The sequence below is a fragment of the Podarcis raffonei genome, chromosome 8 (genome assembly GCF_027172205.1).
Source record: "Podarcis raffonei isolate rPodRaf1 chromosome 8, rPodRaf1.pri, whole genome shotgun sequence".
NCBI classification, from domain to species: Eukaryota; Metazoa; Chordata; class Lepidosauria; order Squamata; family Lacertidae; genus Podarcis; species Podarcis raffonei.
The window spans coordinates 21,839,410-21,850,993 of record NC_070609.1 but is presented as its reverse complement, the minus strand read 5'-3'; the positions used below and the strand labels follow the sequence as shown (position 1 = coordinate 21,850,993).

The 11,584-nt window shown below is 47.0% G+C and overlaps 1 protein-coding gene across 1 annotated transcript; it reads left to right on the top strand.

Annotated features, from left to right (window-relative positions):
• Positions 1-445: 445 nt before the first annotated feature.
• Positions 446-11,149, top strand: EDN2 (endothelin 2). Its single transcript, XM_053398478.1, has 5 exons — positions 446-565; positions 2,167-2,311; positions 4,156-4,275; positions 6,374-6,477; positions 8,202-11,149. Exons 1-4 carry the CDS (start codon positions 502-504, stop codon positions 6,465-6,467), a joined length of 423 nt encoding a protein of 140 aa, XP_053254453.1. The 5' UTR covers positions 446-501; the 3' UTR covers positions 6,468-6,477; positions 8,202-11,149.
• The last annotated feature ends 435 nt before the right edge of the window (positions 11,150-11,584 follow it).

The following is an 11,584-nucleotide window of genomic DNA, read 5'->3' as shown; positions in this document are numbered from 1 at the left end:
TGGGTCTAACCTGCCACAAGGCAGGAGGAGCACGTGAAGCTGCTTTCTCTCCGACTCAGTCTTGTCAACACTGACCGGCAGCGGCTTTCCAGGGTTTCAGGCAGAATTAGAACCCAGGACTTCTTGCGAGCCAAACAAACGCTCTGCCACCACTGCGTCTCAGATGTCCTTATTGAGGGCGCATTACCTGCCCCGGCAGGGCAGCCGGAGACTTCTTTCCGCAGCAGGGACCGCGGTGGCTGCGTTTGCCTCGACTGCTTGGCTCGCTGCCCTGCAATGCTTTGCCAACTGCGGAGGGAGCCCCCGTCCCTTGGCAAGGGAAGGTGGGCGGGGGGGGGTGAGAAGCCAGGAGGCGTGCCCGCGTGCTTGTTGTGTGACGCGCCAGGCACCGGAGCTATAAAGCACCTGCAGCGGAGCCCGGGAAGCTTCAGAAGAGCCTCTTTGCAGCTCTGACCAGGGAGAGCTCAGCTTTCTGCCCATTAAAGGATTAAGTTCGCCACAATGGTAAACAATCCCTCCTGTTTCTTTTCCCTTGCAATCACCCTTTGCGTCCTGCTGGAAGAAGGTGAGAGAATCAACAGGATTTTTTTTTTCTCCTTCTCCCTCTTTTTTGCTGTTCTGATGTTATTTTAATTTTTTGCATTGGTTTTAAAAATCGGCATCTCCTGCGCACTTTGCAAACGAAGCTAGCTTCAGCGGGGAGAGCATCTGATTTGCGGGGCGGGCGGGAGGGGGGCAGAAGATCCCAGGTTCTATACCCGGCATCTCCAGAGAGGGGGCTGGGGAAAGCTCCCTCCCTGCCTTAAACTCTGGAGAGGTGCTGCTGCCGGTCAGTGGAGGCACTATTGAGCTGGATGGACCGATGTTCTGAACCGCTATAAGGCAGGATCATAGATTGTAGCTCCACGGGGCATCTGCCTGTAGCCCAGTGGCAGAACATCTGCTTTGCATGCAGAAGGTCCCAGGCTCAGTCCGCAGCATCTCCAGGTGAGACCCCATGTCTGAAACCCTGGGGACCTGCTGCCAATCAGAGTAGATGATACTGACCTGGATGGATATGTAGTCTGACGCTGTCTAAGGCAACTTCCCCATGGATTGTGGCCCAGTAAGTTCTGCTCAGAGTAGACCCATTAATGAACCAGTTACTCATGCCTATTAACTTCAATGGGTCTACTCTGAGTAGGACTAGCATTGGCTGCAACCCCGCCCCCAGATTTCACTTTTTGCCTTTTAGCAGTCCGCCCTCTCTATCTTTGACAGCGGCTCCTGCTCCGTCTCTGTTGTTTTTGCAACTTCCCGAGCAAATTGGCTTGGAGAGCAAGAGGCAGCGAAGTCAACCTGTCTCGCCTTGCAGGGATGCCTTGCCGCTGCCGCTGTGACATGCCAGCAGCTGCCAGCAGCGAGCGAGACCGAAACAGCTCCCTTAGGACTTTGCCAAGAGAGGTGGCGAAATCGTAACATATCCCTCCCCCCTTTTCTTGGAAAGAGTTTTTGCTCTCATTTTCTCTCTCTGTGTGCATTCTCCTCCCCCCTTGCTTGCCAAAAATAACGAAATGGAGGGAGTGCTCTGCATTTGGGAGAATGCAAAAATCGATCCTTGGCACGCCAATAATTTGCACACATGTTCTATGGTTGGCAAAGGAGCCAGGACAATGATGGTGGTGATGATGATGATGATGAATGCAGTAAAAATAATACTTACGTATTCTCTAAATGTTATTCCTGCATTGCAGGGGGTTAGACTAGATGGCCATTGGGCCCCTCCCAAGCCTGTGATTCTATGCTCACCTTAAGTCATATGCTGTAGGCATATGCTGGGCAATAGCTACTGCTGGTGCTGTTGATTGTTTGCCAATGTTCTTGCTTCCAGTCTGCTCTCAATGTGGGTCTCCTCCGAGGTTTTCACCTGGCTTGGGTTTTCTTCTCACTGAGCTCTTTAGAATTGCAGTATGCAAACCATTGTCAGCAACAGCAGAACACTTTTACAACCCCCACAGCCCTAATCTGTAAGGCCTTGGCGGCTATAAAATGGCTAAAATAGAAATGCTCTTCTCAACTAGGTGGCAGGCTAACTGCTCTGTTTACATACCATGCTGCATTCCTGGTGCTTCCCGTATGGAGAGCTCAGGGACTGATCCCTCTGCCTGTCATTTTCTCCTCTGGCAGGCCTGGGCCTCCCTCCGGCAGAGCCTCACCTGGCAGCGGGCAGCGGCAGGCACCTGAGGACCAAGCGCTGCTCCTGCCTCAACTGGATGGACAAAGAGTGTGTTTACTTCTGTCACCTTGATATTATCTGGATCAACACGCCAGGGTGAGTATTGCGGGGGGGACGGGGGACTGCAGCACAGAGGGAATATTGCTAGGTCTGAGCTAGCGGCACAGTTAGATCCATCGGGACATAGGAAGCTGCCTTAACACTGACTTGGACTCCTATTCGATCTAGCTCAGTATTGACTGGCAGCAGCTCTCTGCAGTATCATGCAAGAAATCTTTCCCAGCCTCTCCAGGAGATTGATCCCAACACCTTCTGCATGCAAAGCAGATGGGCTTCCCTTTTAGACACTGGACTTAATGGTCTTATGGCTTCTCTCCACTCCTCCCATCTTAAGTTGGTCATCCGTCTCATGCTTCCAAGTGTGGTAGGTCAATCCTGCTGCATCTTGGGGTCCTGTCTCGTAGACTTCAGCATGGGGGGGGGGCCTGGACTGCTGCCCTAATGTCCTAGGTGCCCCTGGCTAGAGCAGGACAAGTGACTGGCTCTCCAAGGTTTCAGGAAGGGGACATTTCCAACCCTACCTGGCGATGCCGGGAATTGAACCTGGAACCTTCTGCATGCACCCAAAAGCATGTGTTTTACCTCTGAGCCACCGTCCTTCTCTCTTGCAACAGCCACAGATAGTTTACGCGGCAGCTGCTCCCCAGCTGGTGTTTCTAAAGAGCTGAGGTGGGCTGGCCTTTCGATCCTGCGTTTGGTTGGGAAGGAGACTTGCCCCTTGCATGATACAACAGAGATCTGGGCAGCGTTCAAGCAATCTCTCTTGCAAGCAGCTTAAGATCTGAGCCAAAGAGACGACTGGCTCAGGTGTGGTTCTAATTATGCCTGCTAACGTGCGGTCTTGAGTAACGACTCACTCTGAAAAAGAGCATGCCATTCTCAAATGTGTTCACGGAGGAAACATGACAAGCCTAACAGGAGGTTGTATTTAGATGGCGGAGAATGACAGAGCAACCCTGTCTTTAAGCATCTTCTGCCTTTTGTTATAATTTGCAAGAGATATTTATATTGTTAAAAACACACCTCCAATGCACGTTCTGCCTGCACGGAGCATGTGAACAAGCCTTGCTGTGCAGCTGGAACAGTGAGGCCTCTCTGCCGACATGGCACAGTGTCTAGAGCGCCAGAGATCCGAGTTCAAATCCACCCCTGCCTAGGAAGCCCAGCCTCCCTCAAAGGGCTGTTGTGAGGAATGGGGATGGGTAAAGGGAGAAAAGAGAGGAGACTCTGAATGGAGCTTGCTTGGTGACCACAGGCAAGGCACCATCACAGGGTTGTTATGAAGATCAAATGTGTGCATGTGTGGAAGGGGGGCAAGAGAACCATGTATGCGCTCTTGCACTCCAGAGAGGAAAAGTAGGATATAAATATAAATATGTAGAGGTCTGGGGTTGGATTACACTTTGATCCCATTAAAAATAATGGAATTCAAGTTATCCACAATGAACTTTGTACATTTATTTCAATAGGAACCAAAGGCACCTGACTTTGGCTGCAAGCCTACATCCCCCTTACCTGGGAGTAAGTGCCATTGACCTCAGTGGAGCTTACTTCTGAGTAGCCATGCTCATAGCACTGACAGCCATTGTTTGGTGAGGTCCCATTGCACCTTCCTCCCTAATACGGGCAATCCCCAAATCTTGATATTGTTAGGCAAGGACAACAAGGGCATCAACCCACTCGCAGCCCGCTGCTTGCCTGTGGAAATAAAGGCCGATAGAGTGAGAATGGGAGGGTGAGATGACATGGCTTTTCTCACATGGCAACTGAAAACGAGACTTGTTATTGTCAAGGTTGCTTGGCTCCCGGCCAGGCCCGCACCATAAACCTTCCTTTCTGATAAAGGATAGAAGTTAACAATTTGTTTTTTTCCTAATCAGCCACTCCACGCCCTACGGTCTGGGTAATACACAAAGGCGTCGGAAGAGATCACTCAGCAGGTGCGAGTGCTCGCATTCAAAGGACAGTGTCTGTGCGACCTTCTGCCATGGCAAGCCTTGGTAAGTGTTCAGATGTGTCCCTATCCTTAGACCAGCCTTTCTCAACTCGGGGGCCTCGGTATGTTCTTATCTCTAACACCCATGGCTAATGATCAGGGATGATGGGGATCTCAACCCAGTGATGTTTGGGCTTGAATGTAATGCTAAACTATGGTTAACCTAGGCCAATGTTTATAAAGCAACTACAGACCTTAGTGAATGCATATCTGTTAACCACAGATCTGCCAATTTTGCTTAAGTTTCCCCATACTTCTGCAGTGATTATTTTTTTTTAAAAAAACTCATGAAAATTCACCAGCACATTTATCCTAATAAACACATTTTATCTGTGCAATTTTGCCAATACATATTTTGGCAAGGCAATTTCCCCTCATATAATGCCCTTTTGTATGCTATTTTCACCAATCTATGCATTTTTATGCATACTTTGTACGCAGTACTTTTCTGGAAAGCTTCACTGCAAAATTCAGAAAAGTGCAAATTTCAAAAGGTTACCATTGTTTTGGTTCACATACTGTTTCAGAAGGTGTTGAATTAGTGACCTTCACCTTTAAAAGTGAAGTGAATCAACTTCCACTCCATTTCTATCCTTAGTTAATAATCCATAGTTATATCACAGGGCTTACCAGGGATACCAACTTGAATAAAATATTGGGGGGGGGGGAGAGGACAGGTAAGCTCCTCCCCACATAATTGATCACATGACACAGTGCATGTACACTATTTGAATGAGAAATGCCCATCAACTTTAGGGGTCCCAGCCCCCTCAAATATTTTATTGAGGGCCCTGAAGACCCCTTGGCCCCTAGGAATTGGCTCCTATGAGTGTTACAAACCATGATTTAGTTAACCATAGTTAAAGCATGGCTTAGTTTTACTGGAGAGCTACAGGTTCACCGCCAAGGGCTAAGCTCAGTATTGAACATACAAAAGGTTATGAATTGTCTGAAAAGAGGCCTGTGTGTCTGTTCACAAACAAACTCTGGAGAGAGGAAGAAGTGAGAATGTGTGTTACTTTACAGAGGAGAGTTGGGCTGCAACTTTTTGTCTTTGTGTTGTGGGGCTTGGAAGAGGGGTGGTTAGGGTTTGCAAATTAGTCTCTTTGGCAACAGATCCAGCTCCCTCTTTTCCTCTGTCCCTCCTCAAGAGCATAAGTAGAGGCTGCTGAATTGGGCCAATGGCTCAACTACTCTATCATCCTTTAGAATGACCCTGCCATCTTTCTTTTTGTAAAAAGGAGCAACAGGCGCAGAACTATCTTTTTAGACTCTGAACCCCTCGCTGTGCAACAGAGACACACCTTCTCAGTCTATAAGCCGTAAATGGAGAGTTGCATAATGTAAGGATGTGTTCAGGTCATGGAAAGGGAAAGCAGGGTCACCGTGTCGTTCTATCGTCTTCTTAGAAAACCTAGGAGTGATAAATCTGGCTGTAAAAATTTCTGAGAACAGGTTAGTTGCCAAAATAAAAAAAACAAAACATAGCAAAACAGAAAATCTGTTTTTAACCCTAAACTGGTGCTCTCCTGCCGCCCCACCCCAGCCTGTCAGGGAAGACAAGGTGAGCGAAGATGTATATCAGGAACGAGGGAGGAATAAAGCTCTACATCGTGAACAAGGGTGGGAAGTAGAGACGACATGGGGGGCGGGTACACTGCCAAGGAGGTGGCAGATCCAGCCTCCAAAGAGGGTGTCGCAACTGTCGCTGGCACTATGGCATTGGTAGTGGATCATGCATTCCTTGGAGGCCAGATCTGCTGTCTCTGTGAATCTTTTCACCTACAGGTGGTTGCCTCAAGGGTGGCTAGGCCATCACTGAAATTAAGAAATGCTGATATTGGGTGTTATCCAGCTAAGTTCTATTCAGAGTAGACCTATTGGAACTAATAGACCTAAGTTAGTCTTGCCCCATTGTTTAGCGGGGATTTGAACCATGGTCTCTCAGGTCCTGGTTTCTACTCACCATGGCTCACCACTGGTCCACTCTGAATAGGATTAGCATGGTTTGTAGGGCACCGCCTTTTAAAAATAAAACAATTTTCTGAACTCCTTTGAGCACTATCTCATAAGATATGCACCAACTTGTTTCAACTCTGCAGGGATTTCAGAAATCCACGGCTTACCACAAACACGGGACTGCTGGTAAAACTTCTCCAGAGCCGTAGTGCGAAGCCCCGCAAGACAAACTTCTGAAAGTTCTCAGGTAAAGGTCCTATATAAATGGTCTCTCTCTCTCTCTCTCTCTCTCTCTCTCTATATATATATATATATATATATATTGTGCTCTCTCTGCTTCCAGAGATGCTTGGGCGCATCTATAAATGCATGACTTCAAAATGCATTGAAACAAATGTTCAACTGTTGTGGCTTCCCCTCACCTTTGAAGCCCGAAGGGAATTGTAGTTTGGGAGATCAGATCAAACTATTATACATATGGCCACAGACACACTAAAGCAGAGCACACAAAGAATACAAGCGTGAGCGTTAAAACACAATGCTTGTTTAAAATACAATATAATCCAAAGGGTGACACACACACACAAATTTAAAATACTGTTTTCTAAAAACACAACACACAAATTACAATTGAAATGAAAGTATCGTCTTGCGAGACCTTTGTGCAGAAAGGAGAAATGTGGCCACTATTAGCTTATTTATATCAGCCAATAAATATTCCAGACACCATTCTGGCGTGCTTTCTCACAAAAGGGCGAAGTAGTCTGTTACATTCCTCTCTGTGATAGTTACATGTATTTTGGATTAATTTTCTGGTCACTCTTTGCTACATATCAATATCACTGTTACCAGGGTTCATTCATTGGGAAGCATGGAGGTAAACATGGCAGAGGCTCGTCCATTAGGGCAAGTGAGAACATAAAAAGCTGCCTTTTACTGAGGCAGACCAATGGTCCATCCACTTCAGCATTGTCTACACTGACTGGCAGTGGCTGTCTGGGGTTTCAGGCAGAGGTCTCTCCCAGCCCTAGTTGGAGTTGCTTGGGATTCAACCTGAGACTTTCTGTATGCAAATCTGATTCTGTACCTCCAAGGGCAAATCAGGCACGTTGTCCTATCACCCTCTTTGATCTCTGCTAGCGCCAGCTGTCTGTCATATTTCTTCCATCCAGCGCAGAAGCTGGCACCAGCTGCCAACTGCCTCCTCCTTAGACTCAGGGTTGTCCTTGTAGAATTAAGCAGGGAGGAAGATGAAGAGTAAATTAACCCTACATAGCACAAATAGACATGGAAAATGTAGTTTTCCAAAGAGCTGCGCTGGGATGGGTAGGGATCAGATTCTGCTGGGTGTGATCAAATCTGAATAGGTTTGCACTGACTCAGACTAAGTTGGCAAACTATATTTGGAGAAGCATCTAGGATTAATCTGAGTCAGCCTGATTAGAGTCCAGGGAAGCTCAGTCATCACTAAGGAGGACCTTTCCCCAATTTAACACTGAGACCCCTATAATCTATAGTGGAATATCTTGCTCCATTTTCTACAATTTCTGGCTATGTTTCCATAGGCGTGAAAGCAAAACTGGGCAGAAACAGACCTAATTAAGGTTGCTCCTCTGCCTTTAGAATGCCTTAGAAGGCAGAATTTCCCCAGGAATTAGTGTTCCCATCATAGGGCTTCAGGGCTTAGCAGAAGCCACACATTTGCAATTTTTGCAATTCTTTGCAAGCCTTAAAGCTGTGATGTGGAGTCTACCACTCGCATCATCCTTAACCACTGGGAGTGCTGGTTGAGGCTAATTGGAGTTGGCAGTGCAACAACATCAGGAGGGCCGTTGGTTCCTTATCCCTGCCTTAAAGCTACAACAGGGGCTCTCTGGACTGGGCTCGGCAAGTTCAAGGCCAGCTCCCCAAAGAGAATGCCAAGAGGCCATTGGATGAGGTGCTGACATTTTCATCTCTTCTGCTTTGTAGGGCGCCTTGCTCTTTCAAATGCCTCGTTCACCAGGAAGCAGCAGGACTCGCTGAGGAATTCCAAACTAGCAGCACTTAAATGAGGGGAGATCATGTGGAAGACAAAGTAAGAAGGGTGGGGGTGCTGTTCACCTTCACCACACGGAGTCCTGCCATTGCAAAGAATCTCCTATTCTGTGGGAAGTTGAAAGATTGGAGGACCATTGGAAGAGATGGAAAGAAATCCATGGAAACAGCTGTTGGAGAAAGGGGCAAGGAACAGTGGAGGCAAGTAGCACAGCCCCCTTGGTACATCAGAGGTGATCCTAAAGAGACAATAGCCTCTCCTTTTTACTGCACCTTGGGAAGGTCTGTCCAGCTTGTTGGGACAAGAGAGGAGATCTTCCTGGATACCAACAGGAACTCATAGCAGATCTCAGTGTAAAGAGCCAGCACTTTGGAGGAAGGCAAATGGAGTTATGGACTCCGTCGCCACATGCGGATCCTTCCAAACACCCCTACCTCAGGACCTTGTCTAGTCTGCTTCTCCTTTTCCCAACGTTTGACTTTAAACATAGTTTGGCTGGTTTTACCGACTGCTCCTTTTATTCCGGTTGTCGTTGCCTGGCTCACATCTGCCTCTACTCTCCTGCGTGACATGAAAAGGCGTGCATTGAATAGACATCCCTATTTCTGGTAATGAATTTGCTAAAAGTCTGTTATTGGTAACAACAACTCCCCCCCCCCCCCAGTAAGTCAATTTAGTGTTGCCTAGTGACCATTGGGGCTGGTATGGCAGGCACCAAGGAAGACATCAGTAGGTGGAGGGGAGTCAACTAATTCTACTGTTGTCTCAAACTTCCTCCTTGCTGAGTTTTACAAGGGCAAAAGGGAGGCTGAGGAACGGGCAGGCAGGCAGGGCCAGGGTCACCTTCTGGACTGGTTGTAAGAAAGGCAGCAGATGGGCTTGGAGGAATCAATACTGAGATTGGTGGGGCAGTGTCCCATTTGCCCTGATGGATCAGCCTGTTTTACAGCCTGTTTACTTAGCTCTACTCAGTTAATCTGAAATCTTGTTCTCAGCGAGTAACTTAAGCCTTGATGAAGTTGATGGCTCAGAAAAGCGGGGGGCGGGGGACAGGGACCAGAAAAGGATCAGCAAAGCTGGGGTGGAGGCAGGAGTCCAAAAGCACATCTTCATTGCACATTTAAACTAATTTAGCCATCACCACCCCAATAAGAAGCCCCAGGAATCATAGATGTGTGAGGGAACTGAGCCTTTGGTAGAGTTCATTAGCCATTTCACAGAACTACACATGAAGCTGCTCATGTTGAATCAGGCCATTATTTCATCCAGCCCTCTGCCATTGGTGAGTGAAGGCTCTCCAAGGTCTCAGACAGATAACTTCTAAGTATTGCTGCTTAAGATCCTTGAAGTGGAGAGGCCAGGCATTTGCAACACATACACTTCGTTACGGAGTTGTTAGTTGCCTGTCCATTTCACTTGCACAGAGAAGAGAATTCTTGGACCACTTGTGTGTCAAATGTGTGAGCCTCCCAGTTCCACTGCTGTTCTTTAAAGACCTTGCACACAACTCTACAAGTTTAAGCAACATGCCCTGCGTTATCAAGTTCCACACTGCAAATGCTGAAATGGTTAAAATGACAAAACTTGACATTTGAAAAGCCTCTTCACTATAGGCATGAAACTGATCGTTAGTTTCAACCTGCCTGTCAATTTCACATGACCTTCTCTGGGCTGCTTGAAGAGGTGGCTCAAATTGTGCTCAAGTAGCATTAACATACCAAATGTTTGCAGGAGCTTTCTTGTTTATAGTTCAGGGATGCTTGTTCATTTCAGGGATGTGGCCCTCCAAATGCTATTGGACTCCAACTCACAGCAACTGCTGGGAGTTAATGGTTAGGGATGATGGGGTTTGGAGTCCCAGCGACATCCAGAGAGCCACCTGATTTTAGGTGTTAAAAATATTTTAACTTGCCTTTCCTTAAAAATACAACAAATAACAGTAAAATACAGTAACAATAAAACACTAGCAAAATGCAAGTAACAACAACAGATCACTGAGAGAAGTAAGAGCAGATAAAGCCAATATTTCAGGGAGCTGACTAATGACTTGGCAGATCCAATGTCATCTGTAAAAGAGAGGTCTTCATGCATTGGCAGAAGGCCCTCAAAGAGGAAGAAAGTTGCTCAGACACTCCTCAGATATCTAGCCTACTCATTGGAGTTTCAGTGAATTTTGTACACAATGAGGTGGGAACAGTGAATGGAGAACTCCATGGAAACTGAGAATCAAGGTGCATACACCCCAAACCAAAGGCTCTCTTTAGCCAAAGTCCCTGAGGGTTCTTCTTTGGAGCTGTGATGGTTTAAACTGGTTTAAATGTGTCATACAGATGGGCCCATAGTGAGGGCCAGTTACTCAGCCAGGTTGGTGCACTGTAGAACTTGGGTTGAGGGGTTCCACAACAGAGGTCAATTTCATGTGCTAAAGTGGTCATAGCATTGCTTGGCTATATGACCAATTTACTGTTCAGGCCATCTTTACTCTGTCACTGCTCATCTCGCAACCTTTGCAGTGGCACTGTAAACGGCAGTGGTGGCAGTGGGTTGAATTATAAGGCAGACACACAACCATCTTGGCATGTCTTAGTTGGCTTGGTTGTGGTGTTTATGCCCCACAATATCCTATGGATATATTGAGGGTGGGCTAGAATGCTTCTGACAAGATTACTTTTAGCATAGCGTCCTTAGAGGGGGCGCCTATAAACACTGCATGGTCACTTGATTTGGCAGTTCAGATCACATGAGGATAGTATCACTGGTAGGTTGGGGGATACATGGTGAGGCAACTGTTACCGTGCTCTCAAAACTGTTTGGAAATCTGAAGAAGCACAGATTTTATGAGAGGCAACTTCTTTTGTATTCAGTGAAACAACTGGCCTCCTTATAGGGGGAGCCTGTGGTCCTCCAGATGTTGGAGGATTACAGTTCCTATCATCCCTGACCATGTGGCACATTGGCTGGTGTCAATGCGAGTTAGAGTCCAGCAACATCTGAAGGACCACTGGTTTTCCACCTTTGAGTTAGAGCTGTCATATCCTGGGCTTTTAAGAAACCTCCAGTTTGAATTCATCCCAAGTTTTTGGAAGTGCAGAAAATGCAATGCCAGGAAGAATCGGGTTTAGGCAAGAGGAGGAAAAGCCTTTTCTGCCAGCTTTCTGAATGAGACATGTTTTGCCTACATATTCAGGGAAACTATAGAGTAGATTCTTCTGGAATTTTAGACTCTGGACTGCGGCTTAGTGCTTCTTCCTGTCAAAAATAATTAAATCCTGCATATGGAGAAGTAGCACATCTGAGCTAAGTTTCTCCCTGATGT